We start from the raw sequence: 22,299 nt of genomic DNA, 5'->3' as shown, positions 1-22,299 counted from the left end.
GTAAAGGAAGAATGAGAGCAGGAGCCAGTGGTGGGAGTGCTCATGGTCAAAGGGCAGGAATTCCTGGCAGTTGGCAGGCTCTGAGGACAAAGACCTATGCTCAAGAACTGTGGTTGGTGTGCACCAACGACGGTAAGTCCTGCCGTTGAATGTCTACGCAAATCCAGAGTTTGAGGTGTGGAATTCAAAGTCCTGTGATCAACAAGTCCTGGGGTTGATACGGAGGTCAAAGAGCAAAGTCGGTGAGTAGGAAGTCAAGGCCTGAAGGTCAAAGCCCCTAGGTCAGTGTACGTGGAAGTCAGAGGCATGTTTGTGAGTTGGGCCGGGGACTGGAGGTTGGAGGTGCAATGCCTGTGAGTCTGAGAGTCCAGAGCCAAAACTGGGGTCAGAGGGCCAGAGTTTGCCTGTCCTGGGGTTGGAAGCCTGTCTGTATGTCCCGGGTGGCTGGATGAGATGGCGTGAAAGGTTTTTGTCTTGCCATTGTTATTTTGTTTTTATGTTGTTGTTGATGTTTTTGGTTTTTTTGCTTGTGTTGTTCGGGGGAACGTTGTGAGCACAGGACGTTGGCTCCGGAATGTGTGGCAACACTTGTGAGCTTCCCTCAGCGTGTCCTTACATTGTGCTGGCTTTTCACTGTGTGCTTCGCTGTACGTGTGATAAAAGAAATGAATGTTGAATCGGAAATTAGTACAGATCGCTGCCATCTTGGAGCATCTTTGGAATGTTATTATTTAATCTCATCACAGTTCACAGAGTCGATGTCCCTTTAATGGGACGTCACTTGAAAGCTGAGATAAGGAGGAATTTCTTCAGTCCGAAGGTAGTGAATGTCAAATTTGTTGTGACAGATGGCTGTGGTGGCCAAATCATTGGGTGTATTTAAGGCAGGCGTTGATAAGGGAGTTAAGGTTTCGAAGAAAATGTTGGAAAATGGGGGTTGAGAAAGAAAAGAAGCAGGCATGATTGAATTGCAGAGCAGATTTGATGGGTCAAATGACCTAATTCTGCTCCTATATCTTATGGTCATATTTTCTGGTTGGCTTCAGAAGGGCTGTTAAAAAAAAACTATCCCAAAACAGTACGAACTATTCATTCAGGCTACCATTGTCCATTTGATGTTTTCTCCAGTCTGTGTGATAAAGTCCTCTATGATTATACCGTATCATCCAGACAAGCTCCCACTATTTCTTTGTTTATTCTCTGGTTCCTATTAGGACATGTACACATTTTGCCATTATTATTTCTCATCTTTATCCGAACAGCTTCTATATCCCAGTATACTTAAACCTGGTCATCCCTCTCTTTTGCACTCATGGTAAGATGTGGTTAGCGCAACACTTTACACTGAGAGAGCGGTTCAATTCCCGCTTCTGTCAATTCCCACATTCTCCCCATGACTGCATTGGTTTCCTGCAAATACTCGGGTTCCCTCCCACATTCGAAAGAGGTAGCTCCTGAGAGAACGTATTAAGGAACTGGAACTGCAGCTCAATGACCTTCAGCTCATACGTGAGAGTGGGGAGGTGATCAACGGGAGCTACAAGGAGGTAGTCACCCTGAAGTTGCAGGAAACAGGTAACCGGATGACTGTCAGGAGAAGGAATGGAAATGCATTGCCAGTGCAGAGAGCACCTGTGGCCATTCCCCTCAATGATAAGTATACAATGTTAAATACTACTGAGGGGAATGACCCACCGGAGGGGTGGGGGTTACTGACCAGGGTCTCTGGCACTGAGTCTGGGGCTATGGCTCAAAAGAGCAGAACATAGAACATGGAAATCCACAGCACATTACAGGCCCTTCAACACACAATGTTGTGTCGACCATGTAACCTACTCTAGAGACTGCCTAGAATCACTCTGCATAGCCCTCTATTTTTCTAAGCTCCATCTACCATCTAAGAGGCTCTTAAAGGACCCTATTGTATCCGCCTCTACCACCATCGCCAACAGTGCATTCCATGCACCCACCACTCTCTGTGTGAAAAACATAGCCCTGACATTCCCCCTGTACTTATTTCCAAGCAACTTAAAATATGCCCCCTCGTGTTAGCCATTTCAGCCCTGGGGAAAAGTTTCTGGCTCTTTACATGATCAATGCCCATCATCATCTTAAACACCTCTATCAGGTCACCTCTCATCCTTTGTCACTCCAAGGAGAAAAGGCCAATTTCGCTCAATCTATTCTCATAAGGCACTCTCCCCAATCCAGGCAACATCCTTGTAAATCTCCTCTGCACTCTCTCTATAGTATCTACATCTTTCCTATAGTGAGGTGACTAGAACTGAACACAGTACTCCAAGTGGGGTCTATACAGCTCTTGAACTCAATCCCATGGTTGCTGAATGCCAACTCACCATATGCCTTCTTAACAACACTGTGCCACAGCTTTGAGTGTCCAAGATCTCTCTGATCCTCCACACTGCCAAGTCTTACCATTAATGCTATATTCTGTCTTCAAAGCTGAAATATCAAAATAAACCACATCACACTTATCTGGGTTGAACTCCATCTGCCATTTCTCAGCAGAGAGGTGAAGAGAACTGCAACATTGATAGGAGTCAGAGGAACAGATACAAGGTTCTGTGGGTGCGATAGAGATATCTGGATGGTATGTTGCTTCCCTGGTGCCAGGATCAGGGGTGTCTCAAATCAGGTCCATGGCATTCTCAACGGTGAACAGCAAGAAGTTTTGGTGCATTTGGCACCAATGATATGGGTGGATAAGGTGAGGAGATCCTGAAGAGAGATTTCCGGGAGCTAGGTATAAGGCTGAGAAACGGGACTTCCAGATTAGTAATCTCTGAATTGCTACTTGTACCACGTGCCAGTGAGGGTAGGAATCAGATGATTTGAATGTACGACTGAGGAACTGGTGCAGGAGGCAGGGGTTCAGATTTATGGATCATTGGGATCTCTTCTGGGGAAGGAATGACCTGTACAAAAGAGAAAGATTACAACTGAACCAGAAGGGGTCCAATATCCTTGCAGGCAGGTTGGGTAGAGTTGTTCAGGGGTATTTAACTTAATTTGGCAGGGGATTGGGAACCGGAGTGATTGTGCGGAAGATGAGATAGCTGGTTTACAAACAGTGGTGATGTGTAGTGAGGAGAGGATATTGATGGGGCAAAACTGCAGTCAACAGGATGAGTTGCAACATAAAAGGCGGACAAAGTTGAAAACGGTGAATACAGGACTGACGGTGTTATATTTGAATGTGCACAGTATATGGAATAAGATAGATTAATTTGTAGCACAGCATGTATGATGTTGGAGGCATCACTGAATAATGACCGAAAGAAAATTATAGCTGGGAGCTTAAGGTCCAAAGATACACATTGTCTCGAAAAGACAGGCAGGAAGACAGAGGGGGCAGTGTTGCTCTATTGGTAAAAAATGAAATCAAGCCATTAGAAAGAAGTAGCAGAGGGTCAGAAAGAGGTGAATCATTGTGGATAAAGAACTGCAAGGGTAAAAAGACCCTGATGGGAATTGTATACTGACCTCCAAACAGAAGGAAGGATGTGGTCCACAAATAACAATAGGCTATTGCCAAAATGCATGCCAAAAGAATAGTATTACAACAGTCATGGGGGATTTCAATATGCAGGTAGATTGGGGAAATCAGGTTGGTGCTGGATTCCAAAAGGGGGAGTATCTAGACTGCCTACGAGATGGCTTTTTAGAGCAGCTCATGGTTGAGCCCACTAGAGGATCAGCTACTCTGGATTAGGTAGTGTGCAGTGAACCGGAATTGATCAGGGAGCTTAAGGTACAATAACCCCAAGGGGAAAGTGATCATAATATGATCCAATTTGAGAAGCAGAAACTAAAGTAAGATGAATCAGTATTCCAGTGGAGTAAAGGGAATTACAGAGGAATGAGAGAGGAGTTGCCCAGAATTTATTGGAAAAGAACACTGGCAGGGATGATGGTAGAGCAGCAATGGCTGGAATTTCTGGAAGCAATTGGGAAGGCATAAGATATATACATCCCAAAGAGGAAGAAGTATTCTAAAGGCAAGATGACACAACCGTGGCTAACAAGACATGTCAAAGCTAACATAAAAGCCAGAGAGAAGACATGTAATAGGGCAAAAATTGGTGGGAAGTTAGAGGATTGGTAAGCTTTTAAAAACCAACAGAAGGCAATTAAAAAAGTCATAAAGATGGTAAAGAAGTAATATGAAACTAGGCTAGCCAATAATATTAAAGAGAATACCAAAAGTTTTTTCAGATGCATAAGGTGTAAAAGAGGTGAGAGTGGATATTGGACCGCTGGAAAACAATACTGGAGAGGTAGCAATGGGGGAACAACGAAATGGCGGACAGACTGAATAAGTATTTTGCATCAGTCTTCACTGTAGTGGCAGTTTGGTGGAAGTTCCAGGTGTCAGGGATCATGAGGTTTGTGGTAACCATTACTAGAGAGAAGATTCTTGGGAAACTGAAGTAAGATAAGTCACCTGGATGAGATGGTGTACACCCCAGGGTTCTGAAAGAGGTGGCTGAAGAAATTATGGAGGCATTAGTAATGATTCTGGAATGGTTCTGGAAGACTGGAAAATTGCAAATGATACTCCACTCTTCATGAAGGTAGCTATAGGCCAGTTAGTCTGACCTCAGTGGTTGGGAAGATGGTATTCATTGTTAAGAATTAGGTCTCAGGGTACTTGTGGGGAAATAATAAATTAGGCCTTAGTCAGCATGGTTTCCTCGAGGCAAAATCTTGCCGGACAAATCTGCTGGAATTCTTTGAAGAAATAACAAGCAGGATAGACAAGGGAGAATCGCTTGATGGTGTGTACTTGGATTTCCAGAAGGCCTTTGACAAGGTGCCACATGAGGCTGTTTAACAAGCTACAAGCCCATGGTATTACAGGAAAGATTCTAGCATGGATAAAGTATTGGGTGATTAGCAGGAGTCAAAGAGTGGGAATAAAGAGAGGCTTTTTGGTTGGCTGTCGAAGACTAGTGGTGTTCCACAGGGATCCATGTTGGAACCATTTCATTTTATGTTATATGTCAATGACTTGGATGATGGAATCATTGGCTTTGTGGCCAAGTCTACAGAAGATATGAAGATAGGTGAAGGAACAGGTAGTTTTGAGGAAGTAGAGAGGCTACAGAAGGACTTAAATGGATTGCAAGAATGGGCAAAGAAGAGGCAGATGGAATACAGGAAGTGTTTGGTCCTGCACTTTGGTAGAAGAAATGTAAGGGTTGACAATTTCCTAAATGGAGAGAAGGTGCAAAAAACTGAGATGTAAAGGGACTTGGCAGTCCTTGTGTAGGGTTCCCTTAAGGTTAATTTGTAGGTTGAGTCTGTGGTGAGGAAGGCAAATGTGATGTTACTATTCATTTCAAGATGACTAGAATATAAAAACAAGGATGTAATGTTGAGTCAATTGGATACTGCACCTCTTAGCAGTAAGGTCATAGTCAGTCTGTGTGGGCAGCAATGTCTGGTCCCATCTGGCTGAGCACTGGCACTCCTCAAGGCTGTGTATTCTACCGCGAGATACAACTCAAATCATGTCATCAACAACAGTTGGCCTTATCAAAAATGATAATGAGATGGAGTAGAAAGAGAAAGTGGATTGGTGTGAGAAGAACAACCGAAGCCTGAACTTAGAGAAGGCAAAGGAAGTCATTCTGGACTTAAGGAAGTTGCAGATGAACCATCCCCTCTGTGAATCTGTGGATACTCCATAGAGAGTTAAGTGCACCTGGGAGTTCACATCATGCATGACCTCACCTGGTCCCTTAATATCTCCTCCCTGAACAAGAAGGCACAGCAGCGCCTCCAGTTCCTAAGAAGTTTTAGGCAAACAAGGCTCCCTCCCCCCATCTTAACCGCATTTTGCGGAAGCACCATTGACAGCATCCTGACAAGTTGCATCTCCAGCTGGTATGGAAGCAGTCGAGCATCGGACCAGAAGTCCCTACAAAGTACTGTGAGAACAGCTGAGAGGATCATGGGGGTCACCCTACCATCCATCGGGGACATTTATCAGGAGTGCTGTATGCAGGGCCATTAGTCCCACCCATCCATCCAGAATGCTCTTTGACATTCTACCATCATGCAGGAGACTATGATGCATTAAATTAGAACAGTCAGAATGGGAAACAATTTCTTCCCCCAGGCCATTAGGTTCATGAACTCCCTGCCGCATCGTATTTGAAGTGTCACAAGTTAATCTGTTCTCTGTCTTACAATATTTAATATTAATGTATTTTAGTTTGTAATTCATCTGTAGATTTTATCCTTACCTTCATAAGTTATCATGTATTATCATGTGTTATGTGTACTGCTTGCTTTAGACCCCGATTCAGATAAGCATTGTCTCATTTCTCTATACATTACATAGATGAATACAGTTAAAAGACAATAAACTCAACTTGAGATTTTATAAAGCACTGGTCAGGCCTCACCTGGAGAATTGTGAGCAGTCTTGGGCCCCTTATCTTGGAAAGGGTGTGCTGAAACTGGAGAGAGTTCAAAGGAGGTTCACCAGAATGATTCTAGTGTTGAATGGCTTGTCATATGAAGAGTGTTCGATGGCTCAGGGCCTGTATTCACTGGAATTCAGAAGAATGAGGGATGACCCAATTGAAACATATTGAATGGTGAAAGGCCTTGATAGAGTGGTCATGGAGAATGTTTCATATGGTGGGAGAGTCTAAGACACAGCCTCAGAATAGAGGAGTGTCCTTTTGGAACAGAGATGAAGAAGAATTTCTTTAGTGGTTAATCTGTGGAATTCTTTGCCACAGTCTTTATGTATATTTAAGGCAGAGGTTGATAGATACTTGATTGGTCAGGGCATGACGGGATATGGGGAGAAGGCAGGAGATTGGGACTGAGAGGAAAATTGGATCAGCCATGATGAAATGGCAGAGCAAACTCAATGGGATAAAGAGTCTTAAGTAGGTTTAGGCTTAGTGAGTTCTGCGTATGCTATGTGGGTGTCAGAAGCGGGCAACACTTGTGGGTTACCCAGTAAAATCCTTGCTGAGTTGAAGAGACATTCAACTACATGTTTTGATTTAAGTGTGACAAATAAAACCAATCTTTAGTTATTTAAAAATTCTCCATCTTCCTGTTCTTTTTAAATGTTATGAGCCTATCTATAGCATACTTAGACCTGTGTGGAAGCCCAGATTGGTCTAATCAGCCAGCTCTGTATATATTTCAGTACTATGGATTGGATAGCATGGTATTACACAAGAACAAGAGACAAATAAGGGAAACAGGACAATCAATTTATTGGAATCCTTTGAAGAAATAACGTACTGTGGATAAAGGAGACCAGTAGAATCCAGAAATCATTTCATAAATTTTTGCACCAAAAGCTATTGCAGAAAAATTAGTATTATGCTGTAAGATGACATTTGAATGGATGTAAGATTGCCTGGCTAACAACAAACAAACATTTATGTCACTTTCCTGGGTGGCTAGGTAGAATTAGTGGTGAGCTACTGGGACTTCAACTCTTTACAATTTCCATAAATGATTTTGCATCGAAGGTACAGTTGTTAAGTTTGCTGGTGAAACAAAGATGAGTCACATGAGTAAATAATTAAAAGAAGGTAATGAGGTGATAAAAGGCTGTGGATGGCTCAAGTGAGCAGACAAAGATTTGACTAATGAAGCATATTGTTGGAAGATGATAAATTGTGTATTTTAGCAACAAAAAACTAGAACAAAGGCATGAAAGCTTGCAGGGTTCTCGTAGCATCCCAAGGGGTTTGCAACAAGGTGGATAGAAACATAGAAACATAGAAAATAGGTGCAGGAGTAGGCTATTCGGCCCTTTGAGCCTGCACCGCCATTCAGTATGATCATGGCTGATCATCCAACTCAGAACCCTGTACCTGCTTTCTCTCCATACCCCCGATCCCTTTAGCCACAAGAGCCATATCTAACTTCCTCTTAAATATAGCCAATCAACCGGCCTCAACTGTTTCCTGTGGCAGAGAATTCCACAGATTCACCACTCTCTGTGTGAAGAAGTTTTTCCTCATCTCGGTCCTAAAAGACTTCCCCATTATCCTTAAACTGTGACCCCTCGTTCTGGACTTCCCCAACATCGGAAACAATCTTCCTGCATCTAGCCTGCCCAATCCCTTTAGAATTTTATACGTGAAACCTTTTATACGTGATGCGGAGAGGATTCTTGTTCTCATTGAGAAACTAAAACTAGGGGGCACTATTTTGAAATAACAGGTCCCACATCTGAGCCATATGGAGGTGATCTTTTCCCCAGAATGCTTTGAGTCTTCCCGAAAGAGCTGCGGAAGCAAAATCTTTGATCAGCTTTAAAACAGATAAGCAGGTTCTTGAAAGCTGAGGTTGAAAGATTACTACTGGTAGACAAGAATACAGAGCTGAAGTTAAAATCATAACAGTTGTGACATTGAATGGTAGGTCAGGTCAAGGGGCCAAGGGGCCTCTCTATGCCTCTAACTCATACTATGGCCCGTGGAGCTCAGCTGGGATTTTATCTCAATAGAAATCATGGATCAAAATGAAAATGCCCTTCCAAATGTGTGTGGAATTCACATTGGACAGGAATTAGTTATTTCAGATTTCCAGCATCTGCACTTTCCCCCACATTTTCATGTGTAACTATCTCCTGATTAGAGAAAGATAAGCCACTGTTACCTCTGCTCATATTAACAGTCTCACACATCACTCCAACCTTTACCAATAAAGTAGTTGCAGAGACTTCACAAAACAAACCAACTTAGACCAAATAACAACAAAAGTACACCTTCCATTTATCCCAGGTAATAAATCAGGACATCAACATTCCTTTTCAATGAAAGGATAGCAATTTATTTTATTTTTCCTCCAGGCATTCATTCTATATATTTGGGCAAGTGTTGCGTAAACTGAAGGAGGTACGATTTCTCATTCACTGCAGGCCACTGCGATGAAGATGTTTCCTTCCCAGATGAGTGCTTTGCAAATTGTTGAGTTGAATGGAATACTTTATCCCCCGAAAAGTCTGTTTTAACAAAAGATGATTACATATTGGGTGCTTATTAGAAGGAGAAAAAGCTGCATCAAACTAAACTGTTTGAAATGAATTGAATTTTATTACACAATATTATTCATCCCAACTACTCTCTGTAGCTATTGTCTTGCTAGGCCAGTGCAAGGGACAAGTGCATGTTGAACTGTGGTTGCACATACATCTAAATGAGTAATGATGGCTCATTTCCCTTCTGGAAGGAGTTGGGGATGGGAGTTTACTAAAATCAGGTAACTTTATTTTTATTTTTAATTCCAGAAAATCTGTCCATCTGCCAAGGTTATTCTCAAGCCCTTGATTCCTGAATAGTTTAAACTACAGACATATTAGCCAGAGGGTGGCAATTCATTGCCAAATATGGCTGTGGAGGCCAAGTCAGTGGATATATTTAAAGTGGAGGTTGATAGGTTCTTGATTAGTCAGGGCATCAATGGTTATAGGGAGAAGGCAGGAGAATAGTGTCGAGCAGAATAACAGCTCAGCCATGATGCAACACATGTTCTGAGTTGCGTATATTTCATTGCAAGAAGTATCGTAGGAAAGGCAGATCAGCTCAGAGCACGGATCAACACATAGAATTAGGATATTATAGCCATTAGAGAGACTTGGTTGCAGGAAGGGTAGGACTGGCAGCTCAATATTCCGGGATTCCGTTGTTTTTTTGGACATGACAGAGCGGGGGGGATTAAAGGAGGAAGGATGGTGTTGCTAGTCAGGGAAATGTCACCGCAGTGCTCAGTCAGGACAGATTGAAGAACATTGTCTAGTGAGGCATTACGGCTGGAACTGAGGAATAAGAAATGGATGACCACATAATGGGGCTAACAGTCCTAGGGATTTAGCGGAACAGTAAAGAGAATGCAGACTGGTGTAAGAAACGTAAGGTTGTTGAAAAAGGTGATTTTAACTTTCCACATATTGACTGGAATTCCCATTCTGTAAAAGAACTAGATGGGATGGACTTCGTCAAATGTGTTCAGGAAAGTTCGCTTAATCAGCACGTAGAAGTCCCAATGAGAGAGTGTGGTACTTGATCTGCCATTAGGGAATGAGACAGGGCAGGTGACAGGTTTGTGTAGGGGAACACTTTGCATCCAGTGATCAGAATGCCATTAGTTTCAATGTAATTATGGAAAAAGGATCGGTCTGGTCGCCAGGTTGAGATTCTAAATTGGAAAAAGGCCAATTTTGATGGTATCAGAAAAGAACTGGTGTTTATGTATTGGGACAGGCAGTTTTCTGGCACCGGTGTATTTGGTAAGTGGGAGGCCTTCAAAAATAAAATATTGAGAGTACAAAGCTTGTACGTGCCTGTCAGATAAAGGGAACCTTGGTTCTCAAGAGGTATTGAGGCCCTGGTAAAGAAAAAAAAAGGTGCATGGCAGGTATAGGCAAGTAGGAACAATGTAGAGTATAAGATTTACGGAGTATAAGAAATGCAAGGGAACACTTAAGAAAGAAATCAGGAAGGCTAAAAGAAGACATGAGGTTGCCTTAGCAGACAAGGTGGAGGAGAATCCTAACGGATTCTACCGATATGTTCAGAGCAAAAGGATTATAAGGGACAAAAATGGTCCTCTGGAAGATCAAAATGGTAATCCAGGTGTGGAGCCAAAACAGAAAGGGGAGATATTAAATATTCCTTTTACAACAGTGTTTACTCAGGAAACAGACTCAGTGTCTATAGAAGTGAGGCAAAGTGGCATCGACTTCATGGACCCTGTACAGATTACAGAGGAGGAGGTGTTTGCTGTCCTGAGGCAAATCAGGGTGGATAAATCCCCAGGGCTTGACAAGGTGTTTCCTCGGACCCTACGGGAGGCAAGTGCAGAAACTGCCAGGGCCCTAGCAGAGAAACATAAATCACCCTTGGCGACAGGAGAGGTACCAGAGGATTGGAGGATAGCCAATGTTGTTCTGCTGTTTAAAAAAAGGCTCTAAACATAAACCAGGAAATTATAGGTTGTTAAGTCTGACAACAGATGTGGGAAAGTTATTTGAAGGTATTCTAAGGAACTGGATATATGAGTATTTGGATGGAGATGGACTGATAAGGGATAGTCAGCATGGTTTTGTGTGTGGTAGGTTGTGTCTAACCAGTCTTACAGAGTTTTTCGAGGAAAGTTGATGAAGGCAAGGTACGAACTTTAGCAAGGCATTTGACAAGGTCCTGCATGGGAGGTTGATCACGAAGGTTCAGTTGCTCGATTGGATTACATATTGGCTTTGTGGGAGTAGATGGTTGCCTCTCTGACTGGAGGCCTTTGACTTGTGGAATGCCGCAGGGATCAGTGCTGGGTCCGTTGTTGTTTGCCATCTATGTCAATGATCTGGATGATTATGTGGTTAATAGGATCAGCAAATTTGTGGCTGACACCAAGATTGAGAGCACAGTGAACAGTGAGGAAGTCTATGAGAGCTTACAGAGGGATCTGGACCAGCTGGAAAAATGGCAGATGGAATTTAATGCAGACAAGAGCAAGGTGGTAGGACGAACCAACCACTGAGTCTTTTACACAGCAAACGGTTGGGCACTAAGGAGTACAGTGGAAAGGGGGATCAGGGAATACAGGCCTGTAATTCCTTGAAAGTGTTGTCACTGGTAGATAGGGTCATAAAGATAGCTTTTGGCACATAGGCACTGAGTACAGGAGAATCAAAGCACTGAGTACAGGAGATAGGATGTTATGCTGAAGTTATGTAAGACATTCGTGAGGGCTAATTTGTAGTATTGTGTGCAGTTTTTGGTCATCTACCCACAGTAATGATGTAAATAAGGTTGAAAGAGTACAGAAAAAAATTACAAAGATGTTACCAGGACTGGAGGACCTGAGTTATAAGGAAAAATTGAATAAGTTTAGACTTTATTCCTTGGAATGAAGAAGAAGAGGGGAAATTTGATGGAGGTATACAAAATTATCAGGTGTACAGATAGGGTAAATGCAAGCAGGCTTTTTCTACTGAGGTTGGGTGGGATTACAACTAGAGGTCATGGGTTAAGGGTGAAAGGTGAGAAGTTTAAGTGGAACATGAGGGGAAACTTCTTCACTCAGAGGGCCGTGATCTGCCAGCACAAGTGGTGCATGTGAGCTCGATTTCAACATTTAAGAGAAGTTTGGATAAGTACATTAACAGTAGGGCTATTGGTCCTGGTGCAGGCCGATGGGAATAGGCAGTTTAAGTGGTTCGGCATGGACTAGATAGGCCAAAGGGTCTGTTTCTGTGCTGTACTTTTCTGTGACTCTAGTTAACGGCAGAGCAGACGCCTTGGGCTGAATGGCCTAATTCTACTCCTATGTCTTATGGTCTCATACTGGGGGTAAAAAGAAACCCTACAGCAAAGTGTGTTTTAATTTGGAGAGTGGCATTAGTATTATTAAAGAGAACTATTGTAGCTGGCTTCTGAAATATTACCTCTATTATAAACCGGATACTCGTAATTAAATTACCAAAGATCAGATTGTTATATTAGCCTATTATAATACATTAACTATCATTAATAAAGTATTTTAGCAGATCATCTAATACACAAGTTTACTTTAAAGGGTATGGCCATAAATTCTGATCAAAGTCAAAATGTTGTCATCTTGTAATGAGAGGAAAGAAAGTTGGGTAGGTCGATAGCTGTATCAGTATAATTATTAAGTACGTTGTCCAATAAACTTCTAAGAAGATTTTTAATGTGGTATAAATAAAGTACCAAGTCATTAATTTTCTCCTTCTGCACAATGTTTTCCAATATTATGTATTAAATTTCAGCTACAGTTGTCTGTTTATTTTAATATTTTATCTGATGCATAGTGTAGATTCCTATTTGTCTCCTTTGATTCAACGGCCCCTTTGTTTACCTTGGATTCATTTACAGATTTAACCGACTTACATAAGCACCTATGTAACAGCACAGTAAGAAGAGGCAAGCAATCAAAGGATCAATAAAGTAAATGCTTTGATTATGAAATGGGTCGCCGAGAGGAAATGTGAACCGTGGAGGTGCTAATTTCTATTTATTTGGGCTGGGATACTCCAGGATCTGTAGAGGAAAAGGGCAAATGTTGGGGAAGGAAAAGTCATGTGAAAATGGGCAACTGGTGAACAGAACAGTAATAGAAGACTGAAAGGTAATAGAGATCTTCTAGCCTGAGTCTGCCAGTAGTCTGCACCCTGAACCATGGCACGAAGTCTTCTGTGTGATGGCAGGCACCCAGCACACCAGCTTTTTTACGGCCACCACAACTCGGTTCTTTGCGGGAATGGGATCCGCTCTCGGGGCTCCACGACTGTCGGCACACCAACAGCGCAGCCTAAGAGCTTCGCTCGCCTTCAGAGGTCTGAGATTTCATGGTTCTGGAGATGGGGGGATTGGAGGTCAGCGTCCGGGCAGGAGATCGGTGTGTCGTGGGAGCCGGAAGACCCGAGATCTTTGGACACAGAGCTCGAAAAAGCGACGCAACAGACTTTTAACACTGTAAACAGGCGAGTTGTTTGTTAGGTCTCCCCTCTCGCTGTGAAACAGAGATGCCTCTTATTAGGGAGAGAGGGAGAGAGCCTGTGGTATGTCAAATACCGGGTGAACGCGTAGTCTTTGGGGTTCTGCAAGTCTGTGTCTTTGCTGTTGCTTTGCTCACACTTGAGTGCTCGGTGGCGGGTGTCGATGTTTTTTTTGCTAGTGGGGGAGGGGTGATCGTTGCTTGCTGCCGCTTACGCGTGGGCGGGAGGGGAGCTGGGGGAACTTTGGGGTTCTAACATTTAACTGTCATTCATTCCTTGGGGGCACTCCTTTATTTTTCGTGGATGTTTGCAAAGAAAAAGCATTTCAGGATGTGTATTGTATACATTTCTCTGACATTAAATGTACCTTTGAAACTCTTTTCAAAGTAAACTCGGAATTTAAAGCATAGCTACAAAGCTCTGTAGTTAAACGAAACCATGAGCTTTATTTATTTTTCTTCCAGTAGCTGATCCTGCAGGGTTGTACTTGTGCTATGTTATCCTGGCATGGGTTCAGCCAGCAGACATCCCAGCTGCAGAGATGGGGGGGGGGGGGGGAATCTGGCACCCGTTTCCATTGCTCCGTGACCTTCAGATGGGCAGCACAGATGCACCGATGCCCCGATCTGGAATGGCCACCGGTAGGTCTTTTACAGATCTCGGCATGAAATACATCCTGTGTTTATGTTTACAATGAGACTTTCCAAAATCAGGAACTAACGCAGTGGCACAGCTGGAAGCAGAGGAGCCAAAGCACATCTGGATTAAGTGGCCAGAGACAAGATGGAAACCGTACTGTCAGGGAGGGTCAAGTCCCATGTAGAGACAACAGGTGAAGAAATTGTCAATGTCGATTAAACCAGTGATACACTGAGCTAGCACAAACCTGTTTGAAATGAAGAGACCTGACCGGGTCCAATCTCTGTTTCAGCAATGGCCTCACTCATCTGCTCCAACAACTTCTTCACTTTACTTTTCCCATCTTCAGTTACAGAAGAGAGATCAAAGATTTTTCCATTCAGTTCCTTTGTCGTACACCCATGGAAAACGTCTGACGAATCACATTTATATTCACATGTGAATTCCAAGCCAAGGTCATGTGTTATATGTGCACCCTTTAAACTGAAGAACGACTGGATTGCTTTTTGCAAGGTGAACTAACAAGAGGGAGATAAAAACAATTACTAATTAATTTATTCTACAGTAAGATATCAAGAATGATTTAATAGCATTCAGTAAGGCAATGTGTGAAGAGTCCAGTTATCCAAAATTTTTCACAATATTCCACTGAATAAAATTAAACTTAACCAACAGCTTTACTTTAAATACCAGGACTGGGACATTTTGCATATGCTTAAAAGTATGTGTCAAAATAGTTGAAATTTTTAATACTAAAAGAGCAATTGTTTGAATATATTGCAGTCATCAGCACTGATCGAATTAATAATTTCATGTACCCAGTCTTTTCTTTTCTCATTCTAATTTGCAGAACTATCCATGTTCCGAATTGTTTAATTTCTCTTTGACTTTAAATCGGCAGTTTTTAAAATATTATGATGCTCTGGGGGTGGACGTGGTCGAAAGCCTGGCCCTGCATTTCTAATGACCAGCACTGTTTATTGTTCTTGTGTTAAAATGCTTTTGTGGGATAACTGTAGGAAGTTCCAGTTTATTTATTGTTAGTTTTTAGCTTGGGTTATACAGTTATTCACGTGTGTATTTGTGGGTCACCCTGACTGTAACTGGGGCACGTGATGGTTGCCTCCCCCGTTTGTATGAGACTGGTTGGGTTCACTCTCCGGGGTCATGGTGCCCGGTCTGTTTCGTGTTTATCCTAATAAAATGGTTGTTGAGTTACCGAGCTTCCTCCTCTGTCATTATGGACCAAATGCTCGCCACATTGGTGTCAGGAATGGAATGCGAGTTCAACGAGGAGATTGAAGAGCTGCCTTTTTGGATAGAATGCCTTAAGACCCGGGGAGTAAGACGAGGGACGGAGCTGTATCCTCCCCCGCAACCACGGGCAGGGCTCGTGAAGACGAGACCCAAATGGAGGACCTGGGAACCGAGCATTGTTCCTTCCCAGAGAACCCCGATGGAGCGAGCGTACCGGCTCCCCAACCCGGGGAACAGAGCGGAGTGCATCACTCGCCTCTGTAACCACCCGCACCAGAGAACCCAAGACGCCATAGCCGTGGGAGGACGGGCACCATGGCAGATGCCGCCGGAGGAACAGGAAGATCAAAGGTCCTCGATGATTTGCGCCTCAAGGTTCACCCTGAAGCTCCCCAGATACAACGGTACCAGCCGCCTGGAGCCGTACCTGGTGCAAGTCAAACTTGCTGCATGGCACAACGGGTGGAGTCCCATCGAGACGGCGGTACACCATGCTCTGGCACTGGAGGGAGATACTCTGCAGGTCCTCCCCAACTTAACACCGGTGGAGCAATGTGACTACAGGGCGCTGGTAGTGGTGTGGGAGTGGCGTTTCGAGCAGAGGCCGTGAGCAGAATCAGTGAGGGAAGAATTGGGCAGCAGACGATGCCATGTGGGAGAACACGGGGATGCTTGCAACAGATCTCCGCCACTGTGCTCGGCGCGGCTACCCCCAGTTCCCTCCCCTGCCCCAGGAAGAGCTCACCCTCCACGCCTTTGTAAAGGCGCTGACGCTGGAGCGCCTTCGACAGCGTGTTCGCCTGATGTCGCCATCACCGCTGGCTGAGGCAGAAGCAGTTTTGCCTGCCAAGGTGTTCCAGTATCACCCCGCATGCAGCGAGCCTGGGTTTGTGTCACCCGCCTGTGAGACGGGTCTGACCAGCGCCACGCTGACCCCACCGCCGGCTACGAAACCATCTCTGTTGCCGGTGCGGTGAGCCAGATTATTTGACCCGGGACTGCCCTGCACCGGCACCGTGCCACGACCCAGCACGGCCGTTGGGAAAGGCTGAGCGGGCAGTGCCACTCAAGCCCTCCAGCAGAACCCCTCCGTTGTCGCCCCTCTGGGTGAAGAGCAAGGATTATATGGTGGAGAGAATCAGATGCTGTACATTGGTGGACACAGGGTCAATCATCACCATCATCCGTCCCGATGTTCTCCCCAAAATGGACCAGCCATCCCCGCCTGGGTGGACAACGACGGCGGTCCAGCTGGCTACCGCTACCGGTGACTGTGCGGCGATGCCAGGGAAGAGGAGTCTGCACATCGCAGTGGGGAGAAACACAGTGGAGCACGAGGTGTGGCTCGCCGACATCAGAGAGTCCTGGATCATCGGCCTGGACCCGTCCCGCCGGGCGGCCTGTGTGGATGTTTCGGGGGCAACTCTCTACCTCGGTGCTGAAGCTTTGGCTCTCCGACAGAGCAGCTCCAGGAAACGGTTCCAGCGGGAGGAGCAGCAACCGCCGGTTTCACAGCGGCCCAGGGCGGTGCAGAACACAACACAGCTGAACCACGGGCAAGTGACGGTGACAGCCGGCGACCACCTCCCCACCGTGGAGCAGCAGCTACGCAGTGAACAGGTGAACGATCCTGTGCTGGGCCGGGTGAGGGAATGGCTGAGTGTGGGACGACGGCTGGAGTGGGCAGAGGTCTCCACCCTGGACCCAGAGACCAAGGCCCTATACTCGCAGTGGGGTACGCTGGGGGTGCGTGACAGGCCGCTGTTCCAGTGGTGGTAGCTGTCCGATGGTGTCAGACATCTCTTGCAGCTGCTGGTCCCCCAGTGGCTCCGTGCCATAGTGCTATGGTCGGTGCACGGGCTGGTGGGGGCCGGCCGTCTGGGAGCTGCAAAGACACTGGGCAGGCTGGGTGAACGCTTCTACTGGCCAGGGTGCAGGCAAGACGTGGAGCTGTTCGTGCACTGCTGTGACGTTTGCAGGTCCCAGAAGGGGCCAGCCAGTAGTCTAGGGTGCCAATGCAGCAGTACATGGTGGGGGGCCCAGTATGGGTCTGTTGCCCCTCCCAGAAAAGGGACTATCCCCCAGGCTTGGAGGCTGCTGGAAGGGGCCGGGAGAGATGCTCATCCACATCTCCGATGTGGTATATCGGGTGTGGTTACCTGAGTGGTGGAAGGCAGTCGTGCTGCACCAGGGCCAGCTGGCACCCTGTCAACCCTTGGCCACCACTGAGGGAAGGAAGTGGCCCTGGAGCCCTGCCTCTTGCCTCACACAAACAGGCAGCAGTGTCCACACCCACCGGGACTCCTGGACTTTGTCACGAACTGTAAGGCTGCCGGGGACAGCTGACCCCCTCGGGTGGGGGCACTGTGACACTCTGCGGAGAGGCATGGTCAACAGCCCGCCTCTGCATTTCTAATGACTTGTACTGTTTATTGTTCTTGTGTTCAAATGCTTTTGTGGGATTATGGTGGGAAGTTCAAGTTATTGCTGCATTTTAGCTTGGATTACACAGTTACACAAATACACTTGTGTTTTTGTGGGTTACCCTGACTGTAACTTGATGGTCAGCTCCCCTGTCTGGTGAGACTGGGTGGGGTTCACCCTCCTGGTAGTATTGCCCAATCTGTTTTGTGTTCATCACATTAAAACGATTGTTGAGTTTGACGAGCTTCCTTGTCTGTCATTATGGAACACATGCTCAACACAATATTTCCTATCTCGCTGAACTGGTCTGTCTTTTGTTTTTGTCTCACCCTCTCCTGCTCTGCAAAAAACATTCCTGCCTTCTCACTTTTCCATTTCCCATGCGCAGTTCTTCACTGGCAGCACCAAATGAATTTGAGGAACAGCAACTCATCTTTTGTTTGGATGCATTACAGCCATCAGCACTGATCGATTTAATAATTTTAGGCACCCAGTCTTTCCTTTCCTCGTTCTAATTTGAAAACTGAAGACAGAGTTTGGTCTTTCTTTTACTGGCTGCTTTCTCAATAGTAAGACCACAAGAATAGGAGCAGAACTAGGCCATTCGGCCTAGCAAGTCGGCTCCACCATTTCATCATGGCCGATCCATTTCTATCTTAATTCCATTCTCCCCATAGCTTTTCATGCCCTGACTGAAAAAGAACCTATCAACCTCCACCTTAAACATACCCAATGACTTGGCTTCCCTAGCCACCTTTGGCAACAAATTCAACAGATTCACCACACTCTGGCTAAAGAAATTCCTCCTAAAATCTCTTCCAAATGGATGTCCCTCTACTCTAAGAATGTGCCCAGTGATCCTACACTCACCCACCATAGGAAACATCCTCTCCACATCCACTGTATCTGGGCCTTACAACATTTGACAAGTTTCAGTGACATTTCCCCCTCATCCTTCTAAATTCCAGCGAGTGAAGGTCCAGAGGTATCAAATGCTCCTCACATGATAAATCTTTCATTCCTGAATCATTCTCATGAATCTCCTCTGAACCCTGTCCAATGTCAGCACATCATTTCTTAAAAATCTATTCACAATACTCAAAGTGAGGCCTCTCCAGTGCCTCAAAATCTCAACATTACATCCTTGCTCTAATATCCCCTCAAAATGAATGCTAACATTGCATTTGCCTTCCTCACCACCAACTCAACCTGAAAATTAACCTTCAGGGAATCCTACACAGGGACTCTCAAATCCCTTAGGACCTCGGATTTTTTAATTTTCTCCCCTTTTAGAAAATAGTCTGTGCTTTTATTCCTTCTACCAAAGAGCATGGCCATACACTTTGCAACATTGTATTCCATTTTCCACTTCTTTGCCCATTCCCCTTATCTATCTAAGTCCTTCTGCAGACTCTCTGCTTCCTCAATACTACTGTCCCTCCACCTATCTGTGTATCATCTTCAAACTTGGCCGTAAAGCCATCAGCTCCATCATCCAAATCATTGACATACAAAGCCAAAAGAAGTGGATCTAACTCCTCTAATCACCGGTAGCCAATCATAAAAGGCTCCCTTTATTCTCATTGGCTCCTGCCAATCAGTCAATGTTCTATATATGATAGCATCTTTCCTGTAATCCTTCCTGTTATCTTGTTAAGCGGCCTCATGTACGACACATTCATAATCTGGTAATGAATCACCATGTAAAATGTAAAATATCGTGAAATTTAAATAAGTTCTACATAAAAAAATCACAAGCAAGGGAAAATCTGCAGCTGCTGGAAATCCAAGCAACACACTCAAAATGCTGGAGGAACTCAGCAGGCCAGGCAGCATTCATGAAAAAAAGTACAGTCAACGTTTCGGGCTGAAACCCTTCGGCAGGACTAAAAATGCTAGTTTGCAATTTTTTTTGTGTGTGTGGCGCAAGTGAGTTAAGCAACCTATTGTGCTATGACTCTTAAAGTTGGTCGTTGGGTCACAGAGTCACGTAACAAAAAATGGATGCTTATGTACCAACCATCAAGCTCCCAGTTGCACTACTTCCATTTATTTTTCCCCTCAACGGCCAATTATCTACTTGATCAGAGCAATTTACAGTGGTCAATTAACCTACTAGCCAGCAGATCTTTTGAATATGAAAGTCAACCAGAGCACCTGAAGGAATCCTGTGTGGGCAGAGCAGGAACGTGCAAACTCCACATCAGCAGCATTGAGTCCAAGTTGCTTGACCTCCAGGCACATGAAGGGTTTAGTTACAGAGGTGTGTGGCCAACTCGAGTGGTTATCAGACAGTGTGCAGTGCACATTTTCACATTACTCATTTAACAGTTTTGCATAGAAGATGCACTTCTTGTAGAAGCAGCAGAGTCAACAGAGGCACAGCATCTTCTACCATGTTAAAGGGCAGGCTGGCTGTTTCTATGGGAACAGCCTGCATGGGATTCCTTTTAGGGATTTTGTGTGGGCCCCTTGATCCCGGTTGTTAATTTCTCTCAGAAAACAACCTCTTATCCATCTCACTGTGGGAACCCAGGCTCAAGGCAGCCCCAGTGACACTGCCTACCAGACTACTGCAGAGTCCCACCTCCCACCTGATCCAACCCACCGCCAACCTCACCCAGAAGGGCCATCACCACGCACTCTCCCTCATCAACCCTCAGAGTCTTGAGCCTCACCTTGACTTTTATGCTCATATTATATCTATTTTGGGTTTAACAGCAATACATAATATTTCCAGACAATGAAAGTAACTGTTACATAATTGTGTAGAAATGATGATATCTTCTGGCAAAGTCCTGAACACATATCAGGATTGGCTGAGATATTTAGCATTGCCATCAAACTGTTAATCTCGATTCTAGTCAAAGTTACCTGGAAGGCATATTTTGTGCCCACTTCTGATGCCTTGACATCCTTCATACTACTTTCAATCTCCTGTCTCATTCTGGGATGGCGAGTGTTCACAATGACAGCGTAAACTATGTCTGTAGGAGTGGGGAGCAAGCATGTCGTAAATTTTCATGGTGATGCAATGCTGCTGTATAAAGTTTGGCAAGTTGATAAATTCTATTAATTTAATAGTAATTATGATAAAAATAAAATGTATTATTTTGTCCTGTACAATACATGAAGTTAACATCAGTTCATAAAAAAAAACATAAAACAAACTGCAGATATTGTAAAATTGAAATAAAACAGTAGTGGAACCACTCAGTAGGTCAGGCACTATCAGTGGAAAGTAAAGGAGAATTAACATTTTAGGCCAAAGATGATACAAAAATGGGAAAGAAAGGTTGAAGGAAATGTAGTTTTAAAGTTAGAGCAAGAAGGTGGGCGGAGGGGAGGAAGAAGTACAAGGTGGCAGGAACAGTCTATGTTCCAAGCCTACACTGGTGTCACCTTTCCTACACAACATCGACAACTGCATTGGTGCTGCTTCCTGCACCCATGCAGAGCTTGTCAGCTTCATCAACTTCATCTCCAACTTCCACCCTGCCCTCAGATTTACCTGGTCCATTTCCGACACCTCCCTCCCCTTTCTCCATCTCTGAACCAACATGTCGAGGAATCTGAACCAACATGTCGAGGAACCAACTAGATTGGTTTTTCTAGATTGGGTATTGAGCAATGAGGAAGGGTTAGTTAGCAATCTTGTCGTGCGAGGCCCCTTGGGTAAGAGTGACCATAATATGGTGGAATTCTTCATTAAGATGGAAAGTGACATAGTTAATTCAGAAACAAAGGTTCTGAACTTAAAGAAGGGTAACTTTGAAAGTATGAGACGTAAATTAGCTAAGATAGACTAGCAAATGATACTTCAAGGGTTGACAGTGGATATGCAATGGCAAGCATTTAAAGATCGCATGGATGAACTACAACAATTGTTCATCCCAGTTTGGCAAAAGAATAAACCAGGGAAGGTAGTGCACCCGTGGCTCACAAGGGAAATTAGGGATAGTATCAAGTCCAAAGAAGAAACATATAAATTAGCCAAAAAAAGCAGCACACCTGAGGACTGGGAGAAATTCAAAGACCAGCAGAGGAGGACAAGGGCTTAATTAGGAAAGGGAAAAAAGATTATGAGAGAAAGCTGGCAGGGAACATAAAAACTGACTGTAAAAGCTTTTATAGATACGTGAAAAGAAAAAGATTGGTCAAGACAAACGTAGGTCCTTTACAGTCAGAAACAGGTGAATTGATCATAGGGAACAAAGACATGGAAGACCAATTGAATAACTACTTTGGTTCTGTCTTCACTAAGGAGGACATAAATAATCTTCCGGAAATAGTAAGGGACCGAGGGTCTCGTGAGATGGAGGAACTGAGGGAAATACATGTTAGTAGGGAAGTGGTGTTAGGTAAATTGAAGGGATTAAAGGCAGATAAATCCCCAGGGCCAGATGGTCTGCATACCAGAGTGCTTAAGGAAGTAGCCCAAGAAATAGTGG

At 44.5% G+C, this 22,299-nt stretch overlaps 1 protein-coding gene across 1 annotated transcript in view; it reads right to left on the bottom strand.

Annotated features, from left to right (window-relative positions):
* Positions 1–7,261: 7,261 nt before the first annotated feature.
* The window catches only part of LOC140726884 (mesenteric estrogen-dependent adipogenesis protein-like), a 42,582-nt gene continuing 27,544 nt past the window's right edge, over positions 7,262–22,299 (bottom strand). The window contains exons 4-6 of the mRNA XM_073043848.1: positions 20,723–20,835; positions 14,415–14,685; positions 7,262–9,013 (exon numbers count right to left, since the gene is read on the bottom strand). Of these exons, the coding sequence (XP_072899949.1) occupies positions 8,865–9,013; positions 14,415–14,685; positions 20,723–20,835 (533 nt within the window). The 3' untranslated portion in view covers positions 7,262–8,864. The remainder of the gene's footprint in view (positions 9,014–14,414; positions 14,686–20,722; positions 20,836–22,299) is intronic.

Source organism: Hemitrygon akajei, chromosome 4 (assembly GCF_048418815.1).
Source record: "Hemitrygon akajei chromosome 4, sHemAka1.3, whole genome shotgun sequence".
NCBI classification, from domain to species: Eukaryota; Metazoa; Chordata; class Chondrichthyes; order Myliobatiformes; family Dasyatidae; genus Hemitrygon; species Hemitrygon akajei.
Note: the sequence above shows the minus strand (reverse complement) of the source record. Positions and strands in the feature narration are given on the sequence as shown.